General features: G+C 42.0%; 3 protein-coding genes across 4 annotated transcripts; 1 reads left to right on the top strand and 2 right to left on the bottom strand.

The window, feature by feature from the left end:
* Positions 1 to 956: 956 nt before the first annotated feature.
* Positions 957 to 21056, top strand: si:ch211-140l13.3 (centromere protein J). 2 transcript variants are annotated; one of them, XM_064340351.1, is made up of 20 exons: positions 957 to 1207; positions 1785 to 2235; positions 2782 to 2878; positions 7677 to 7889; positions 12154 to 12310; positions 12444 to 12543; positions 12798 to 14043; positions 14189 to 14315; positions 14842 to 14965; positions 15634 to 15849; positions 16100 to 16237; positions 17141 to 17284; positions 18399 to 18429; positions 18556 to 18653; positions 19039 to 19161; positions 19578 to 19682; positions 20039 to 20179; positions 20266 to 20350; positions 20483 to 20603; positions 20711 to 21056. In XM_064340351.1, the coding sequence occupies exons 2-20, from the start codon at positions 1885 to 1887 to the stop codon at positions 20898 to 20900; spliced, it is 3807 nt and encodes a 1268-aa protein (XP_064196421.1). In that variant the 5' UTR covers positions 957 to 1207; positions 1785 to 1884; the 3' UTR covers positions 20901 to 21056. The 2 variants fall into 2 exon arrangements, with proteins under 2 accessions (XP_064196421.1, XP_064196422.1); XM_064340352.1 differs by having other exon boundaries at positions 958 to 1207; positions 12169 to 12310.
* Positions 4972 to 5860, bottom strand: LOC135257911 (12-(S)-hydroxy-5,8,10,14-eicosatetraenoic acid receptor-like). Its single transcript, XM_064341127.1, has one exon. It carries the CDS (start codon positions 5858 to 5860, stop codon positions 5018 to 5020), a length of 843 nt encoding a protein of 280 aa, XP_064197197.1. The 3' UTR covers positions 4972 to 5017.
* On the bottom strand, positions 6841 to 10115 carry LOC135257531 (12-(S)-hydroxy-5,8,10,14-eicosatetraenoic acid receptor-like). Its single transcript, XM_064340354.1, has one exon. The coding sequence runs from the start codon at positions 9600 to 9602 to the stop codon at positions 8562 to 8564; it is 1041 nt and encodes a 346-aa protein (XP_064196424.1). The 5' UTR covers positions 9603 to 10115; the 3' UTR covers positions 6841 to 8561.
* Positions 21057 to 21325: the final 269 nt, after the last annotated feature.

Genomic DNA, 21325 nt, shown 5'->3' with positions numbered 1-21325 from the left:
ATAGGCCACTGCCATTTGAATAAAACAAATCTATGCTTTGCATAACCAGTAGAATCATGCACTGTTTGGGATTGTTGTAGCTTAGCTGTGATTTAAGTCAGCACCTTCTACAGCATACTCAAAAGTACTTTAACAAATTTGAGTTGTTTTAGGGGATGTCACTAAGTTGTACTTTGGTCCCAGTCTACCGTTGCCTTATATGTGATTTCCTGGTGAGGAGATCTTTCAGCCAACACTGCCTAGTTACGGGATTCATGCCTACTGATCATATTGCGATTGGGCAAACTGCTCTTCTGTGATAATACAAAAGGTTAACACCACATGAACTCAAAAGCAAGTGGTAAAACTTTGTGCATGCAAAGTGGATGGCTATTTGTGCACATTGATTTAAGGTACACTCAACTAGAATCATAACTATATTCATGTTATATTGAGTGGTACCTTTTAAATGAACAACTTTCTTTCTTAATACTTATTATTATTATTATTATTATTATTATTATTATTATTATTATTATTATTAATAATAAAACACTGTAAACTGTTCAGAGATAAATTAACTCTTACAGAGTTTATGAGTCCACTACGGTCAGAGTGGTCTCATATGAACTCTAAGTTGAATTAACACTAGTCATTTTACCCTGTATTATTATTATTATTATTATTATTATTATTATTATTATTATTATTATTATTATTAGACGCTGTGCCACTGTGGTCTATGCTTGAATCTTGTTCAGGTTGACTTCAGCAAATTTTAAAGTATTACAAGCGGCATTACAGATGCGAACCAAATCAAATTCTTGACTAACGACATAAGCTGCGGCCATATCCGGGACATGTCTGTTCAAGTCACGAATTTGATTTGGTTCGCATCTGTAACGCCGCCGAAACCGGTGCCTATTGGCGCTACTCCAGCCAAGAATTAGGTGCACAATGGCATGCAATACTATTACGCTATCTCCATTTAACATTTCACACAGTGCTGAGTGTATTTTATGAAACATTTCAAAATCACAAAAAAGTTTTACAACAAGGAGAACGTGTAATAATCTGCTATTTTAACAAACACATGACGCCGCGAATTGTTTGCAGTTACTGTAACTAGGATGAAACGCTATGCGTTCCAGGGCACTGGCGTTTGGAAACTGTGGAAACACGTAAACACGAGCCTATAATTCGTTAATCCGTTAAGGAAAATGCAAAGGTAAGGCTTGCTTTGCGATAATTATTTTATTTATTAAGCATGTTTATATTGCTACCAAGTTATTGTGAATAACATATTATAGGCTTAATTGATTTAGGCGGGTATACTGCTGCTTTAGACTACCTGGATATGATATGGATTAATTTATTTATTAAAGTTTTATTCTCTAGATCAGTCCTTCAATTGTATGTTACATGAGAACAAACTCAATCTTATTACGGTGTACTTGAAAGTGTACTTTTTCCACTTAGCTTTAGCCTTTAATTTATTATGATTAGCTTTTCATTTATAATAATTTTTTTAATTATTATTATTATAGAGTGACCTTGTTAATATTGGAGTAACTAACTCGGATTTCATATGATTATGTTCAGTCCAGTTCAGTGTGTGAAAACATTGGTTTGTAGAAAATGATTGTGTATGTTCCAGTAATGTCCACGTGTTTTGTGTCTAAATTCATGGCCATAGCAAATTCAGGAAATTATTTATTTCGATTTAAAAAACGTTTATTTCGTGTGTGTCGGTACTTTAAAAACATATTCCTTTGCTTTTTGCATTAAACCCCTCATGATTTAAGTGTGATGAAGACAGGAGAGATGAAGATGGCTTCGATGATCAATCAGCGTACATGAAGGTTACAACGTCCCACAGCCCTCCCACCATCACATTAACAAATAATGTCCGCAGAAATACCGCACGATAAAAGTTGCTCAAGGCAATGGACGGCAGTCATCATCCCGTCTGAATCGGAACCCCCTCCCGACGGCAGAAACGCGGCCATCCAGCCTCTGCTCGCTTCTCTGGACAGCTGCTTGAGAATAAACGCCAACCCTTATGTTCAGGGCATTGCAGCTCGTGGCATGGAAAACCAGAAGCTTCCTCGAGACCCTCAGGAAAATAATCCTAGCACAAGGCCGCTTCCTTTGCCTTATGTGAACTGTCCCGTGGACCAGGGCCAGCGGCCGCTAGTGGTGGCCAGAGACAACCCGGCTTTCCAACATACAAGGCTACAGACCGCACTTTTGCAGGTCAGTAGGGAGGTCCTCCCTTTTTTTGTTGCTGCTGCTTAACTAAGAAACAGCGAGGACCCCTGTTCAACTGCGAGTTTTTTCCAAGGTTATTGCCAATTTCCATCAGTAAAATTGCGGTTTCTCCACTAGGGGGGAGTAAAACACTGAAATGCCACATAGGGCTCGATTTTATTTGCTACTATGCTGCCGTGAGCTTCGCACTGCCCGAACGAGACCTTCTATCAACTGTGTGTGGAAATGAGCTCATAAGCAGTGTCATACACCTTGCTCTTCCATAAACTCTCCTTTGTTGGGCACCTGGTAGATTTGTCACGCCCGGCCAAATGAGCTTCGTGTCACCTTTCCGAATGTTTGTACTATAAAAATGGCCAACAGGTTTGGCCTGTGCAACAAAATTTTCTCCGCCGTCTGGTGTGTACATAATATTTCACGAGAAAATATGTGAGCTATGGCCCTGTTACCCTTGAACCCTGAGGTACTGTAGTGCAGGTACGAATGTCACAGTGAAAGGTGTTTTGTTCTTGTTTATCTTTAATGGTACAGAGCCCTGGGCACCAGGACCTGTTAGTGCAGCAGCATATGGACCTCCTCCAAAGAGTGGTCCAGGAACAGAACAGACTTCTCACTCTGATGAATCCGGGTGAGTCCAGAAGCGCAGTATGTCAATCCATTGGCATCATGACTAATATGTCATTGACAGACGGCCTTATTATGCATGTTTGTGACAGCTTATGCTTATAAAGCTCAAAATAACAGTGATACTGCAGTATACTTAAACTCAAAATCAAAATGAGAAATTAGATGTGTTTAGCAATATGTATTTTACGCCATGCACTTCATATTATTTAGTATTGCACATCATCATTGCAGATGTGTTTTGAAATGTACCTTGCCAAAAAAGAAGCATAACTGGTTTGTTAAGTTGCAGGATGATTGGGAAGGAAAAAAAGTAGTTTCATCCTTGCATAATAATTAAGTACTTCTGAAATTATTGGGAATATTTTGTAATACACAAGCGGGAAGTTACTATTTTCCAAGGTTGTGAAACCATCCGGTTTATTGCTTCATTAAATAAATGAGTTAAACCTATCTGCAACTCAGAATATGCAAATTTATATTCTGTATTGAACATGTTAAAGCGAAAGCCTACACACAAAAACTATGGCAACTTAACTGTGAGTGACCAGGAACATTTCCGGTTACTATACCTATCTTAGGCGAAGCTACTGCATACCTCATTTGAAAGCTTAAACTGTATACCTTTCTGTAGAATCTGTGGTACATTCAAATAGTGGAAAAAGTCCAGCAAATTAATTGATTTTCTCAGTACTCACATGCCATCGCATGATCCTAAATCTGGGGATCACTCTTTGTGTTAACTATGTTAAACTGATATGTATGTACCTTTAATGAATCATTGTGCACATTTCACTACATAACCCCCTGGAAAAATCAGAGAATTAAATTCCAATGTCCTGCGCCAAATTCCCTTCACCTGTTCTGACACTGCAGTGCCAAGTGCTGCTGCATTGCCTAGTGCGATAATTTAAACCTGAGAAAATGTACAAAGTAGGCCATCCTAAACTATTCATCAGAGTGGGAAACCAAGATGATCCAGATAATGCCAGATGATGCCATCAGCAGGACCTTTCAGATCTGTGTGACTTGGGGTTTATGGGCAGGCAGATGAGAAACAGATGAGGGACTGTACAGATTCCAAGGGATATCACGTAAAGATCGAGCGATAACCTGTAGCACAACTTCATTTCTCAGAGTTTGCAACGTACATGTCAGCTGTAGAGTTTATTGTTTTTATTACCCTCACTGTCTTATCTGTATAACTGCGAATAAAGTACATTAGAAGGTGCATAACTAAAGAACATACTAAAGAACAGAGAATATCTACACACTAAAAAACATAAATAAGTAGCCTTGGAATTCATTTACTTTAGCTGTGAAACTGCCCCAGTGCTAATATGGGGCTTTCTCCGGTCTCGATTTTATACCTCGTAGCAAAAAAAAAAAAAAAAAAATTCATAAGAAAGCACAAGCAGTACAAGTTAGCATATAATAGGCATACATCCAAAAATATTACAATAGACGATATGCTTCAACATAGAGCATATTTGTTTTTTAAGATCATTAAACCATTCAGGCCAGTTGGTTACCATTATGAGCTTTTACTTTTTGAAGAGTTTATAAACATATAATAGTAGGATTTAATAAAGCATATAGTAGCATGTGCCAGGCGATGTGTAGGCGAAGTTTCAGCAAAAGCAATGTTTCTACTGATTTCACTGGCAAAGACAGTGGTTTGCATGTGCAAAAAGCATGTGCTAAAACCAGTAAATCTGGTTTCGGCTGCCTAGATTTTAGAAATTGAATTATGAAATTTTTCATCTTCCATCACACACTACTGCTTTATTGTCCTTACTGTATATAATACTGATCAAAAGATAGTTAGAGATTAGTTAGAGTTAACCTACTTTTACTCTCAGCTAACAGTAACTAAACTTTTCCATACCAGTGTTCAATGCAAAAGAAAAAAAGAGAAAATACATATTTGAACCAATGTATAATATAAATGTAACACATTGTTCCTACTTAAAAAATATAAGTAGTGTATACTTATGATAAAAGTTTTTTTTAAGTAATATTGTACTGCTATAGGAGTATTTAAAAAGCACTGAAGCATTCAGAAGAACAGATGAACTCAGCGAGGTTAGATGGTATTCCTTCGTCTAGGTCCGTGCACAGGCTGTGACTGCAGACTGTGATGTCACAGGTTGGGTTTTTTCTTGGGCAGAAGGAATGGGAAAATGTTTGATATGTACAGTTCTTTGAACCGCGCACTGCAGAAGCAATACACCAATGGGTCCAGCAAACAGTCCAAATAGGAGAAGACCATGAGGCCATCATGTACCTGAACGGCTATATCTTCTTTGTTGTGCATCTCTTGGACTCTGAAGATCAACAGTATCATTCTGGATATGGTGCAGGGTAAGAAGCAGATGGAGAAAACCAGCACAACGGAGGTGACCAGAAACACAGCCCTGCGAAGCTTGGTTCTGTCCCCCACAGTCTTCCTCTTCAGCCTCTGTATAACCTGCACAGTGCAGAAGACCAGGACAAAGAAGGGGATGAGAATCTGGGTGAAAAACACGATCTCCCTCAAAGTGTCGGTGAAATGGTCGTCCTCGCGTCCGTAGCTGTTGCAGCACTCGAACGACTTGTGCATGGTGGGAATGGTCAGGGGGAGCAGGAGCGCCCAGATGAGGACCGAAACCTGAGGCGATCTCTTCAGGACCTTGAGGAAGTTCTTCTTTCGGGGGTGGACCACGCTGAAGTAGCGGTCGACGGAGATGACGGTCAGGAAGGCGATGCTGGCCCCCCGGTTCAGGAACAGCATGAAGAGCATCGCCTTGCAGACCGTCTTCTCTTTGCTCCGTCTGAAGCCTTGGTGATAAGCGGAGGATTTCACTGGCAGACAGATCAGAAGCAGTAAGTCAGCCAGGACGAGGTTGAGCAGGAAGACGCCATTGCCCCTCCAGAACCTGAATTTAAAGATTAGTATGTAGAGGACGGTTATGTTCAATGGCAGAGCCAGCATGAACTCCACCATCATGATAGAGGAAAAAAAGATATACAGAGGCTGATTTCCTGTTCTGCAGTTGTCTGGTGGTGCTGTGGTATTGTTCATCTTAAAATGCCCTACTGATCCTTATTTACGAAAGTATTGATATTTTAGCAGAAGTTTTAAAATATTAAACCAGTTCCTTGGTTTCCAGTTTAAATTTTATAATCTGCAGTGTCAGTGAAAGTCTGGGAAACTAATGTTTGGTGAGCTATCTTATATGAGAGGGACCGGAAACCAAAGGGAGTGGTTAAATAACTCACAGAGTAAAGTAAGGCAGTGCTGTATGTATGTATGTATGTATGATTAAGATGCAAATGTATTAAACATACATGACTTTCAAAAACCAGAAATATTTTCATTATTACTCTGAGTACATAAAAAAAAAAACTTTATTGTGTCAGTAAATGTTTTCTGTGGCACAAACCTGAGACCACTGTGCTTAAGAAAAGCACCAACACAATATAAAAACCGATACAGTATTGTGTTTCTAATTGGAAATAAACAACTTTTCATATGTACAGCTTCTGTCAAGATAACAATACAACCTGCTCAATGTAAAGTCCCAATTACCAGCCACTGTAAAAAGCCAGCAGGTTATCGGAGACTTCTGTAAATGTCATCACACACAAAAACTGTCTGGGCCAGTCAAAAACATACACACTGAAATAATATTAAACACCTCAGATACTTTGGTAATCTATCCCTTTAACTAGTGCAAACTACACCAATGTGATTACACTGAGGTCGGAGTGATGCATTTCTGTAATTTCTGGCACCATTTTGTTCTTTCATGTTGCATGTTACTTTATATGATTTATTGATGATAATGGACAATTTTTTCATAAAGAAAATATTATGGATGTTCACTGTTATCTGTTGTGTTTGCTAAATGGACAGGCTCAAGATGCCTTTACAGGTATTTGACCATTTCATGCAGTATGACAAAATACTCTGTTGCCCTGGCATTTAGTAATGGCAAAACATATTTATTGACTTGTCGTTCACACAGTATGAACAGCGTACAATTCTTTGTGTAAAATTTTCACAGTTTTATTCAAAGTGGTTGTCTCTTCATGTGTCCCTACTGATGTTTCTTTGCTTTTGATCTTCCTTGTGTTCCAGGGCTTGTGTTTGAGACATTTAACACCCCCCTATCCTATAGCCCAGCTACATCCTTGGCGGACATTTTAACGAATAATGGGACACCCTACACTTTGGTTATTAGTCCCTGAGTGCAATGAACCTAACAGAAATGTAACATGCTCACATTCTGCAATATATTGCGCACAAAAAGACTTCACAAAAATATACAATGATATTTGACAACACATACAACGATATTTAACAGCAGTTTATTGAGAAAAAAGAAAAGAAAAAAATATATATTTATATATAACAATATGTAAACGTTGCACATTTGCCCATGTTTTGTGAAGTGTTGCAGCACCTTGCTAGTGTAGTTGTTTTCAGTATACAGCATAATTGGTATATTATTAAAAGGCAATTGCTTCAGAACAGAGGACATATACTAATATGGCAGTGTTTGGCAAAAAAATAAAAAATGCTGTAAAGCAGTGGTAACCAACCCTGATCCTGGAGATCTACCATCTTGCAGGTTTGAATTCCAACCCTAACAAATCACCCCTCATTCAACAGCTGGAGAGCTCGTTGAGCTGCTAATTAGTAGGTTCAGTTGTGTCAAATTCGGGGTTGAAATGAAAACCCACGGGATGATAAGATCTCCAGGAGCAGGGGCTGGTTACCACTGCTGTAAAGAGTGCCTTCTGCTGTTTGCCCGCAGGCCTGATGTTATCTCCACCACTCTCGGCACAGTGGTTTGCCCAGCCGGCTCCGCTGGTTCCTGCAGGGGATGCCGTCGCCGTCGGGTGCGACATTCCGAATTCCAAAGGGGCCGCCGCGGTTTCACCGAACGCTGCTGCTCCCCTTTCACCCGGGGTCGGATTTCACCCCGAGGCAGCGCAGGGCGGTCCCGTTCCGACAGGCCATTGCTCGGGTAGGAACTGGAGCAGAATGGCTAATGAACTGCGAGCGAGGCATTGTGTGATGATAATATATATAGTTCACTCAGTTCTTTTAAAGTTCTTTTTTTTTTTTAAAAAAAAGCATTTTAAAAAGTCAAAAGGAAACAAATGCACACTAATGAAAAACATCTTTGGCGTGAATGTCAGCATGAAAACCTTCTGAAGCTCTGAATCAAACCACTGATTTGTCACTGAATTTGTAATCACTTGATTAATTTGCATTGTTACACATGCTGACATCATAGGTTAGGGGAGGAAAGCTCACAGTGAATCGCCAATAACAGACTAATGTCTCACGTTAGCAAACATTCATCCTTGCAATGACTCTGTGAAACAGATGATTCACTCTAAAACAACAGAGGGGCCGTCTGGACAAGGAGTTGAATCAGTACACCTCTTACAGATTAACTAACTTAATTCCTCACACAATCAAGGATAATAGGAAATAAAATGAAAATGAGAAAGAAAGTTTACCGTAACTATCTGTACATCTGTTTTGTTCATGGAATTTTTTTACCTAGTACATACATGAACATACTCTAAGTATAAGGTTAACGTTTATGTACTTATTCAGCAACATTATAAAACATGTATTTCACATCCATCAATTCAATACACACAGAATTACTTACATTACAACTGCATTACAGAACATTGTTTTGTCTTATTGTATTCGCACGTTGTGGATTTGGAGTGTTCCCTGATGACAGTGTACTGCTCTCTCTTTGTTGTCCATCTTTGCTTTGTAAGAAAGGGAAGAATTTGGCGATGTATAAGTTTTTGAAGTTTGTGCTGCAGAAACAGTACACCAGCGGGTCAAACAAACAGTCCAAATAGGAGAAGACCATGAGCCCATCGTATACTTGAACAGCTGTTTCTTCTGTAACTTCGGGAAATTCTTGGACTCTGACGATCAGCAGAATCATTCTGGATATAGTGCACGGCAAGAAGCAGATGGAGAAAACCAAAACAACGGAGGTGACGAGAAACACAGCCCTGCGAAGCTTGGTTCTGTCACCCACAGTCTTCCTCTTCAGCCTCTGTACAACCTGTGCGGTGCAGAAGACCAGGACAAAGAAGGGGATGAGAATCTGGGTGAAAAACACGATCTCCCTCAAAGTGTCTGTAATGTTGTCATCCTCGCGACCGTGGCTGTTGCAGCACTCGAACGTCTTGAGCATGGTGGGAATGGTCAGGGGGAGCAGGAGCACCCAGATGAGGACCGAAATGTGAGGTGATCTCTTCAGGACCTTGAGGAAGTTCTTCTTTCGGGGGTGGACTACGTTGAAGTAGCGGTCGATGGAGATGACGGTCAGGAAGGCGATGCTGGCCCCTCGGTTCAGGAATAGCATGAAGAGCATCCCCTTGCAGACGAACTCGTCGTTGCTGCGTCGCACCCCTATCTGAAAGTGGTAGGCCTTCACGGGCAGGCAGATAAGCAGAAGTATGTCGGCTAAGACCAGGTTGAAAAGGAAGATTGTGTTGCTGTTGGACTTCCAGAACTTCAGCTTGAAGATGAAGAGGTAGAGAACGGTGAGATTGAGGGGCAGGCCCACTATGAACTCCACTATCATCACGGAGGAGTAGAAGACGTACAGCTGCCTGTTTTCCGTTGTGCAGTTGTCTTCTTCCATAATCGCCAGTCCGGTGCTGTTGCCTTCCATTTGTCCAAGGAGTTTTGCCATATCTTGATGTAAAAAATGTGGTCTTCTTCAGTCGGTAAACACAGTAGAGGTTTGCGAGCTTTAGAGGAGCGTGCAGCCGGGAAAGGAAGCATCGGAGGACTGCTGCCGTTTGCAGACTGCTCTCTTACTGAGCGCTGTGCCTGCTCCCAGAGTAATAAATGACTCACGGCCGTCAGAGGTGTGAATTGTTCTGACTTGTTGGCGGAGTACCTCCCATGCCTGGAGAGGCATGTCACCACTCGCTGAGGAGATAAGCAGCCAATCCCGCGCAGCTCCTCCAGAAAAACACGCTTGCTCATAGAACACACTGCCATGGTCTGACCTCATTCCTCTTCTGCGAAACCCAGTTTTGCTCATTCTTCTTCCTTGTGTTTTATGGTTTAAGCAATAAATCAGTCATTAATCACCGTGGAGTGATCACCAAGGGTCTCGTTTAAGACATAATGGTTTTTCCCACATTTGACAACGCTCACATGCTTAATGCAGGGCAAGTGCAGGAAATGTGTCTGGCAGCTGAAAGAGAGATCATATCTTCCAGCTGCAGGAATGTGAATAATGTCAGTGCTGACTGTTGCCTGTAGCTACGCAGGGCAAAGTGCCATTGGCTGTTGCATCGGCCAAGGTGTGGGAGTGTTCAGTCGGTTAGAGGTCCGCATTCATCGCTATCTAGCGCCCCCCAGCTGCATGACCGGATGCCCGTGCCTTAATATTAAAGCTGCATATGAAAGCAAGTTTGCAATCGTCTGTGGCGTGAAAAGAAGCTTCAGAAGGCGGCTGCCATTGTAGATAGTTGGACATTACAAATTAAGGTGGGAATTGGAAATGTGCAGCCCCCCATTTGGTGCCAAAGACACATTTTGAAATGAACTGTTACTGTGAGACTGCGATGACTGTGCTTTGGGTATTTTTCAAAGCATAATATAAACATAATAATAAAAACCTACATGGCTCATTTCTGTATTTTAAGCTGTTCCAAGCATATGCTGCTCATGCTTTGCAAAATACCCAAAGCGCTGTCAACACAGTGTCACAGTTTATATCGATCCAAAAATCAATGAAAACTACTCCGGTTATACTCTTATGAGAAATAAAAAATAAAAAAAAGAACCTTTTACTGTGATGACAAAATAAAGGAGAAATGGGGCTGTCGTTTTTTTTTTTTTGTTACGCTTCCTGAGAACCTCCCTGAAATTCTGGAAGGCCAGTCCCAACAAGCTGCAGAATGTTGACAAGCCATGCTGAGGACATGATCATTGGCTAGCAAATCTGAAGGATTTTGGTTAACTTCCCTGGAACATAGTTTTTTTTTTTGTTTTTTTTTTTTGCTGACCGTATGGAACTGTGATCTAATAATACACTAGCGTGACTCCAGCCATTGCGGGTTTTTGATTTTAATCCTTCTCTGAGCAAGATAAAAGTGTTTTTGGGGAGGAAAAAACTCAAATTTTCTGTGTATTGATAGCGTCGGGCAAAATGCAATTGCAAAAGAATTCATGAAAAAATCCCTCTTGTTTTTCATAGTTATTTTTTGATTTAACTCAGGTGAAAAAAACAGATGATGTTTTTTTTTTTAGGGGGGGGAGGGTGTGAGGGTTTGCATTCAGGGGCAAGAATGTATTGTATTCTTAAGCTTTTTTTCTTTCTTTTTTTTGAAACAGCGCAAATGTAAAATTTAGGCCATGTTTTGATCAACATTTCAAAAGTATTTTATTTCTAAATGGAAAATATAGTTTTCATACAATTTATTTATGCAGAAATTGTGTATGCAGTAACTTTAAACTTTACTGAAATCTGATATCATGACTCTTCGTGGAACAGGCATTCAAGCCAAAGTGGATGAATGCACATTGGTTTTGTTTTTCAGTTTCTCACATACTCTCACTCTATCTCTTTCTTTCTCTCTCTCTCTCTCTCTCACACACACACACACACACACACATTATAGCTCACAGTTTGCTTAAAAAGTTAAAATCATGAATCACTCTTTGTTTGTTTCCTTAGGTAATCCAACATAAGAGGACTAACTCCACATTGAAACCTAGCTCACAGGTTATTTCCCAAAGTAACAAAGTGTTCTTTCTTACATTTAGTTTCTGGAACTGGATAGATATGCTATATTTTCTCATCACTTTATACATTATTTTTCTTGGCACGCATTCCATTATGCTTGTTGCATTTTTAACGGTGTGCTTGCACGTTTGTTAAGCATGGACATGACTTTACGTGTGTAAAAACTGCATTGCAATGGCTTTTGGTTCTCGGCCATGTTCAGCCCTGCCCAAATATGGTCGCAACATTTATTTTTGCATAATGATTCATGGCGTTGTTTCATGGCATGTTTGCTACCTCTTTTGTCTGGATGTGTGTGCAGGACTTTTGGTTGGAACAGGTCATAAGCCCAAAAAGTGTTTTGCACATAAGAGCATAACCCCTCATGGCGTGGCCTGGCAGGTGTGCATGAACTAGTTTTCTGTTTTAGCGCCCCTGGTCTTGTACTATGTTTTGATTGCTCAAGGTTTCCCGAAAACCACAAATTATTTTTTCCTGACAGTATCTCGTGTTTTAGATGAGGCAGTTCCTGAGAAGGATGAGGTAGATCTCAGAAACCTCTCTCCTATCAAAGAGGAAGGCCCCGAGGCGGGTGAAGACCTCTGTCCCATCACCCCTTTTGGGATAAGGAGAAAGCCTCCAGCCAACCCTGAGGAGAGGTACTTTACAAACAAATTAAGGCTCCAGCTAACACCATTTATGCAAAGTTAAACTTTCTGTACTTTCCCAAATGTCCACAGTGTGAGTCAACTTGGACGTCTTTGTATTGTCATATTTACATCTGTGTTTTAGACCCATTCGACCTGCAGTCGGAGTGCGGCAGAAAACCTTTGAGGAATTTCTTGAAGAACAGCTGAAAGCGGATCAAGACATTCTGCAAAAAGAAAAACAGGTATCAAAAGAGAAAGGTATCAAAACAGGTATCGGAAGGTTTCAGAGAAAACATTTCCCTCCATAACTGTTCCTGGCAAATAAATACAGCTCTGACCAGTGAGCACCCAAGTCACCTTCATTCTTTTATTGATTGGGGTTTGGGCAGGGGAGGGAGTGGGGGGTGGGGGGGTGGGGGGGGGGGGCATGGGTCAGCTGTCCATCTGCATTCTGACTCTTCCCAATGCCGGTGCGACATTAATCTTCCCTCCGCAGGAAAGGAAAGAGGTACAAGCGCTGGAAAGTAAGTATTTCCTGAGGAAAGGAGAAGGAATGTTCCGGACTGAGAAAAGCAAGGACGACCTTCAGAGGGGCCAGAGGCGAGCGTCCCTCGTCCCTCCCCCCAGGAGAGCGAGTCTCTTGGGCCGGGAGAGACGTCTGTCGGCACCCTGTCTGCACAACGTGGAGGAGGGGGAGGTGGACGGAAACCCCCCTCCCGGTCAGGTGAGGGGTAGCCCGGCCCCGCTGATGACGGCCGACGGGTCGAGTGAACGAATGGGAGCCGACCTCGCTCCTCAACCGGAGAGCGATGTCAAACTTGAGGTAACGCCGCAGAGCAATTCCGCAGAAAGCATTGTTCTGAACTGTAGCGCGACGGAGGCTCCGCCTCCTACGAAAATACCCGATGACGTGGGGTTGCACCGACGCCTGTGTGTGGCTGAAAGGGACTGCACCGGCACTACTCAAAGGCCAGGGGGCACTAATGAGTCACAGAGGTCGCAGTCCTTTGACCTGTCTGACAGGGAGTGGGTTTCCTCCAGAGGCCGGCATCATTCTAAGGACAGTCCTCACGTTGGCCCGTTGAGACCAAGCGTCGGGTTCAAAAAAGTCAACGACCACATTGTAAGGATTTCTGCAGAATCAAGCCTTGCGACAGTTTGCAGGGATGAGATGAGTGACACCCAGGGTGGTTGGGAGGGGAGGGGCCTGGCCACAGAGACCAATGGGGGTCCTCCTCGGTCTCCGCCCCCGAGTAGCTCCGGCAGCGAGGTGGACCCCGTGCGCCAACCCCGCGAGCTGGCTGCCTTCCAGGCCCCGCCCACGCCGGGACACAAGGACCAGAACCTGGACCTGTCTGAGGATGACTACGCCAGCGATGCCCCTAGCGAGGCAGAAGGGCCCTGGGGCCCCAGCGGCCCTCACGGCCCCGCCCTCCTCCAGAAGCTTCTCAACAGCAGCAGCAGCAGCAGCTCCGGCAGCGACGAAGAGGAGCTTGTGGCCTTACACGGGCGGACAGCAGCGGCTCGGCCGCCGCACGCTAAGAATTCTGGGAAAGCCGCCGTGGAGAGGAGAGCCCGTACGCGGCAGGCCCCTGCCAGACGTGGAGCCAAGGGGAAGCCGAATCCCCCTCCCACCGCAGAGCTCGTACCGAGCCCGTTCCCCGTTGCAAAGACCGAAATCAAAGAACCGGCTCACAGCGCACGCTGTGATAGGTCACTGGGTTCCGGGGACAGCCAGTGTGGTGAGTGTACATGCATGTTAAACTACTCCAGTTCCACATCATCATTTCATTTAAATTAACCCTTATTTTAATGGCTGTGAATATGCATTTGTATTATGGCATCTTACTTTAAAGGCCTTAGTGTTGACAGTCCTCTGTTATGCAGGAAATGAATCCGTGTTGATGCTGAGACATGAGAGGGACCCTGTCCTGAGAGCCAAAGCAGAAATGGACCATGCTGCAGTACTGGAAAAAATGAAAGAAGAACAAAGCAAAGCTTTGCAGTTTCTCAGGTGAACCTGCAATATTGTTGAAAGAACCATGAATTGAATCGAATGGAAATAAGTTAAATATTTACCCCAGCATTCAGTGTGACTGAAATGCCGTTAATGGCATACGCCCAGTAATTCCACATTGTCAGTGACGCAGGAAAAGTCAACATATCAAGATAAAGGGTAAAATTACATAACTGAAAACATTTAGCCAGCTCTTGAAGTGTGTTCAGTAGACTAACCAAGAAAGAACACAACAACACACCTAAACATAGTAATTTCAGTATATATTTACTGTTTAGTTCATTTGTTAATCATTAAATGCTCCAATAGGTAGCTCATGGTGTTTGTAGATAGATCTTATTTGCCGTAAGGTTTTTTTATGTATTGTCAGGTCAATTGTATTCTGCAGTTAACTTCAAAGTAGGTTAATCCTTTGCACATGAATACACATTTGTGGTTAAGATGACTGATGGAAAAAGTACCTAGCAGGTAGCTGCAAGAGAGGCTTTACTAATTGCATGTTATTGGTGTTTTTTTTGAGCAGGGAGAAAATGGATAGATCTGAGTATGAAAAAAGAGATGACCTCAGTGAACGTGGACACACGTGTGCTCTCAATGATAGTCTGGTTTCAAGGAAAGAACCAGTAATCCCTAATATGGATTTACAGGTACTATAGGCAAATACTCATGTGTTAAAGTATATATCATTGTCATCGTAATGTTATAATTACACTCATCTACAATTTAAAGTAGTGAAACTGAATATGTAGGGCTGTGGTGTAAATGAACAAAATTGATAAACTTTAAATCTAATCTAGTTTTAGAACAGTTCTCTTCACTCCATTTTGAGTTTGGCAGTTTGCTTAACAAGGTTAGCACTGTCACCCACATCAATGCAAGGTAAACTGCAGCTGGAGTGTATGTGCTTGCATGTGAGCCCGTGCCTGTTTTTTTTTTTAACACATTACAGCACTACAGGTGAGAAGCGCTGTTTGGAGGAGAGGTGTAGCTCTCACTGGCAAGTAATGGTAGCCAATGGGCAACTGCCGTGTCACTGGGAAGACCCGTTACAGTGGTAACAGGGGAAACCCACCAGTCAAGGGAAAATAAAACCAATTGCATTTCACTGCTGTAGACTTCCGGTCATAGACAGATAATATCAGGTGTCAGGCACATATGTGGGATTGTAGAGCCTCGAGTCGTACCTGTGATACTTTTATCAATTTGGGAGCCACACAGCATAACCTGGTATTTCTGTTGTGCAATAAAAAAAAACTCATTCATGCCATGTTGGTAAAGTGTGTAATAATCAGTACATTTCATTGTGTGCACTCAGGAGCTGAGGCTGCAGATGCTGGCCCTGCAGGAGCAGTTCAAGCAGAGGGAGTCCCACTGGCAGCTGACTCACGAGCGGCTGCGGGACCAGCTGGAGGCCGTGACCAGAGAGAATGCGGAGCTGAGAAGAGAGTGCACTGTTTCTGGAGCACACCACCAAGAGGCCCGGAGGACTAACGACATGCTGCCCAGGCCTCCCAGCAGAACAGAGACCATGGTGAGAAAACATAGTTTGTGATAATTATGAAAACGAATGCGCACAAGTTACAATCCTCTTCACGGCTGTTAAATTTCAATGTCAGAATTTGTACCAATGTATTAAATGTGCCGTTTCACATTCATATTTATTGACAAAATTTATGTACATGTATATGTTAAATGTCACCAGAGGGTCATCACAGGATTACAGAAGTGAAAAACAAGAATCGTGCATTTAGTTACTAAACCTGTTCCCTTGCTGCACTGAGCTGTCTGAAGCCGTAGTTTCGGGCACCTGTCAGGTGAAGAGGGAGGAGAGGACTTCCGCCCGCCCCAGTCGCAGCTGCACCCCTGTCGGAAGAAAGTTGCGGGTCGACAGTTCGCCATCAGCAAAGCCTGAGGGCCAGGTACCGCCCTTTACTGAGCTATGTGGATGCTCATCCTTAAAAATGGCACATTACAATGATAATACAGAGCAGCCCCAGTCTCAATGAGGTCTTTGCTGTTTTTGTTGGCTAAAATTAATAAATATGCATCCAAATATAAGACACATATTCCTTTTTTTAAATTATATTTAAAAACCATGACAAAGCTCACTCCCTGTGTAAGCGAGTGTAAGACACATAATTGTATGTGCTATTTCAAAATTATATAATTGAATTTTTACTAAGAAACAAATCTGCATGAAATTTTAAGTCCAATTAACTGTAACACAAGGCTTTGAGCGAGAATGTTTGCTGCTCCAGTCTGGTATAAGCTAAAACTGGTCCCATTTTGTGCAGCTCAGAAACTGAAGCTAGTTGAGCCTTCACAAGTGATACAGAGATAAGAAACTAGGTTAGAAACCTGGGGTTTTGTACTTGCTACTTACTGTGTTAGGGCATGTTCTTTTGGAATGTACCTATGTGGTGCTGTTGTTGTACAATCGGTTAAAGCGGGATTTTTCAAACTTGTGCAACTGCTATAGACAATGTGGTGACCTTGTGCCTCATAGTTTTGCGCCTATGACTCTGACAGTATAACAAAAACACAACTGGCTGTGTTTGACTCCAGGCAGATGTTGTGCTTCGCCTTAAGTTAATATGGCAAAAGAGCACCTCTCAGTGGCTGTATTAACCAACTGCATGTGCATTACAACCACTTGATAGCAGTCCAAATCGCAGTGAAAAAGAAGCACCGTGTAAAGAAAAGTAGGACGTATTCAGTTAAGATTCAGGGGCAGACTTTATAAATCCTTTGACATGATTGGCTTGTTGCATTAATTCTGTTATGAATTGTGGGAACTGTTATGAGACTCTGCTCTCGTGCAGAGGAGAGAGCGAAGGGAATCTGTGGGATCAGTGCCCGGGGCTTTATCTGACAAAGGTCCACCCGCTCCCCGCACCCGAAGTAGCACGCCGGTGTTCAACAGACCTCCCATCCAGAAGAGGGCAGCGCCCATTACCACTAACTCAGTAGGGACCCTCTCATATTCTTTTCTCAGTGAATGAATGAATAATACTCTGCTAGGGTCCTGTTTATGTTTTTATATAATGGTATATACTAAAAAAAAAGGAGAAGCTTAATTTTTAGTCACTACTGCTACATGTTGGATGTGGAGTTTTATTTTTCTTTCAAGACATTTTCATGAAAATTCTTTGTATTTCCACAGTTCATTTCCCAAATTATATTCATATGACAATCCTTTACATTAATATAATTTACTCATAGACTTAATTCAGAAGCAGGTATCTTAATTTTATGAACGGATGACTGTATCAGCAGACAATTCATACTGTAACTTCATGTATTTCTCTTCATTAGTGCCCCATGTTAGAATAGGATTTTACCTTTTGGCTTTGTCTATGAGGCCTGAAATGCCACCCATCAGCCAACTTTTTAGGCTAAATTTAATTTGTATTGAGTTGGGCAAGTGTGAATTGCATTTGGGAGTGCTTTCCAAGCACCCACTAATAATTTATAATAGTTAAGTGTAACAAAGGGCACTGTCAACTTTCTAGGTAAAGGTCAGCATTATTTATTCATAAGATTGCAATGAATATGGTCAACGCCTTTTACAGGAGATAAGTGTTAAATTCTGATTTCACATTTTCATTTTATCTCGTTTCTAATTTACGAGCATTTTGAAGGCAGGTTCAGTAATACATGGAGCAAGTTGTGTGTCAGAATCCTATACTGTCTGCTCAGATCCTCATTTAAGCTGTGTAAAAACCATCAGATAGAGGTTATTTCAGGAGTAGACAGGATTCACTGCTGCTTATAAAACCATTAACTTTCATTTTCATTTTCCTTGTTTTGGGTTGGATGTTATATTTTAACCCTCACTTAGCAACATAGATAGGATCAGAGAGCACTTTTAAATGCTTCAGGGTGGTTTCTGAGCCTCCAGCATTATGCTATTGCTCTCTCGGTCTGCATTTATATGTAGGTTACAGTGCTATGGAGGTACCAACCTTTAAAAGAGATGCATATAGAATAGAGATTTTATGTAGAAACTTTTTCTTGTTTCTCCTTCCATTTGCCTGCCATTGTTTTTCATCGATTGCTCACTTCAACGCAAATGCTCAGAGGACAAAGGGACCTGCATCACCTTCCACAAGTAAGCATTGTTACATTGGCCTGGTGTGGTCGTAAAAAAAAAAGCATGCAGTATGAATACATATTAAAGAATATCATTCATAATTTCCATGTCTTCCCTGGATGAAACGGCCTTTTCCCAAAACAGGACAGCAGTCCTCCAATTTTGGAAGCTCTCAGGATACTGAGACACCCTGCAGTCCTGAGAGACCCTCTTCCAAACAGCACAGCAGCCGTAAAGAAAAGGTATTCATTCATTAACCTTTATTTATACCGGGTAGGTTGACCCACTGCAATATGAGTAAGCTGCTATGTTGTACCTTAGCAGGTGAAGCATAATTTTTTTTAATTTAAACTTTTTTAATTTAAACTATTTACCCAGGGTAGGTTCGCTGAGCACGGATGCTCTTTTGCAGCAACGCCCTGCTTCACACTCATACACATTCACACCTGGGAGCTGCCCAGTACAACCACAATCCTCTATTGTTGGCCACTGAGCAGCTCCACATAAATGAGCTAAGACAAAGTTTTTCAAAAGTACATTTTGTCAGCCATTTTAGCTGTCTAAGATTGAGGGATATGTGGGTGCTATACCGTGAGGGCGAAGCCTGAGCTCTTACAATTGGTCCAGGGCGTGTCCGGGCAAGGGGAGCACCCACCAATGCCGAGGGCTGACAGGTGCCAGAGCTCCGCCCACAGCGGCAGACGCACGCCAACAGCGAGGAGACCGGCGTCCTCAGAGCCTGAACACAGGGTAAGGGCAGAGCCACACATCCGTTCTCCAGTGTGCTCTGTGGCCGCGAAGAATCGGCTCTCATTGAAATTAATGGGAGCGATTACGAATTTGCTTGTCACCTGAGGATTTGTGGCTCTACTCGAATGGAACCTCACTCCACATGAGATTCCGCAACATCACCCATTCACCTTCACTCCAGTCATATGCACTGTATACCAAGCTGTTTGGGCATATTATTAATATAGTTTAATGACATATTTTTTATCGGATGAACCAACCTCAATTTAGGTTAAAATAAATCAGTGAAAATAATAAAAAAGAAAGATGTCCTTCAGTTCAGTCTCTCGCACTGTGGCAAGGCTAAATCTCTTTGTGAAATGGACACTAAATAATGGCGTTTGCTGTGATTGGAGACATACTGCTTTCGCACTCAGGAAACCAGACACAATCCTGACGCGCCGAGGTGGTCAGCTTCAACCGTGGCGCACAAGGGGCCTGACGATGAGTTGAGGGAGGAAATACGTTATCCAGACGGCAAGGTAGGAAATTCTAGAACCCGGATACAATTATGTACCTGTTAGCTCTGCTGATGTAATGTTATCCACAGCAATTAGCATTATTGACAAAGCACGGTATGTAAGTTAAGATGTGTGATATCGTAAATGTGCTCATTGTCACCTGTTGCACAAGCCTTGTCTTGAATTTCTGTGAATGCGCTTTAACTGTTCTTTCCTCATACTTTTAGCATGCAACTAGATCACTGAAGTAGCCTGTAGGAATCCTTACAATTTACCAGGGAGCTGAACAATCCCTGAAATACACTTTCACATTATTACAGTGGGTTATTTCACGGTAGAATCATGAGCCTCTAAAATGCATTTTGGTGCCATGACAGATAGAGCGGCTTTTCGCAAACGGCCGTCGCACCGTCGTATTCCGTAACGGAACAAAAAAGGAGATGTCTGCAGACGGGAAGTCGATCACGGTCACGTTCTTCAATGGCGACGTCAAGCAGATTCTGGCTGACGAGAAGGAGGTAGACGTTTACTTGGGTATGTTCTCAGTCTCCTCTTACAACTTGTTTTTTATGGAATTAAACAACTTTGTTTTTTTAAATGATAGGTTTACTATTACGCTGATGCACAGGCGACCCACACCACTTACCCAGATGGTCTTGAGGTCCTAAAATTTCCAAACAACCAGATCGGTAAGAGTTGCTTCGGAATGCTTCGGAATGGCCCTGAGCTTTATCAGAGCCTTAGAATGGTACAGATCCGTAATGAACTCTTTCAGCCTTTAAAATTGTACATGAGCGCATACCGTCATTTGTTTCCTCCAGAGAAACATCACCCCAATGGCACAAGCGAGATCATTTTCCCAGATCAGACGGTCAAGTATGTCTACCCCGATGGCCGCGAGGAGAGCGTCTTTCCTGACGGAACCGTAGTGAAGCTTGCCAGGCAAGATCCGTCCTGCCATCCAAAATTCAACAGTAGCCATAGCAGTGATTGTGGGAAGTGGCTTTTATCCATCTTGTAATCTTCTGTACTTCGTGTGCAATCTGTAGGAACGGGGAAAAGACATTAGAGTTCAGCAATGGACAACGGGAGATCCACACTTCGCAGTACAAGAGAAGAGAATATCCAGACGGGACCGTGAAGACAGTCTATTCAAACGGAAGACAGGAGACCAAGTATTCTTCAGGAAGGGTACGCATTAAGGACAACGATGGCACAATGATCATGGACAAGAACTAAGTGAAGAGACATCAGTTTTGATGTCCGGTGTGTGCTTTTTTTTCAGAAATTTCCAATTATGTTTGTTTTTCAGACCTAAATAATTGAACAATTTCAGAATGTGGCTTTATTTATTGTAGGTCTTGTGCATTTTGTATTTTTTTGAAAAAAATTTTTCATTTATTTTCATTTATTTTTATTTATTTATTATTATTTTTCATGCCTAATCAATTGAACAATTTCAGAATGTGGTTTTTTATTTACCATAGTAAATAGGTCTAGTGAGTTTTGTACGATATACACTATTTTAAATATAATTTTTTCATAAATATGTATTGTTGCATATATGCAACAATGTTTAAATGTCTGTGTATATGTTAATGAAAATAATTAAAATGGTACAATAATAACATTTTGTATTATCTTAATGATGAATCGTAATAAAA

The sequence above is a fragment of the Anguilla rostrata genome, chromosome 6, assembly GCF_018555375.3.
Source record: "Anguilla rostrata isolate EN2019 chromosome 6, ASM1855537v3, whole genome shotgun sequence".
Lineage (NCBI taxonomy): Eukaryota > Metazoa > Chordata > Actinopteri > Anguilliformes > Anguillidae > Anguilla > Anguilla rostrata.
The sequence above is the reverse complement of the archived record's forward strand: the minus strand, read 5'-3'. Positions and strand labels throughout refer to the sequence as shown.

Excerpts from the sequence above, each read along its gene's own strand:
- LOC135257531 (XM_064340354.1), bottom strand. The coding sequence starts at position 9,602 with ATGGCAAAACTCCTTGGACAAATGGAAGGCAACAGCACCGGACTGGCG.
- si:ch211-140l13.3 (XM_064340351.1), top strand. The coding sequence starts at position 1,885 with ATGTCCGCAGAAATACCGCACGATAAAAGTTGCTCAAGGCAATGGACG. Across the intron at positions 12,311-12,443 it reads CCAGCCAACCCTGAGGAGAG|ACCCATTCGACCTGCAGTCG; the intron begins GTACTTTACAAA and ends TCTGTGTTTTAG. Across the intron at positions 19,162-19,577 it reads CCTCAGAGCCTGAACACAGG|GAAACCAGACACAATCCTGA; the intron begins GTAAGGGCAGAG and ends TTTCGCACTCAG.
- LOC135257911 (XM_064341127.1), bottom strand. The coding sequence starts at position 5,860 with ATGGTGGAGTTCATGCTGGCTCTGCCATTGAACATAACCGTCCTCTAC.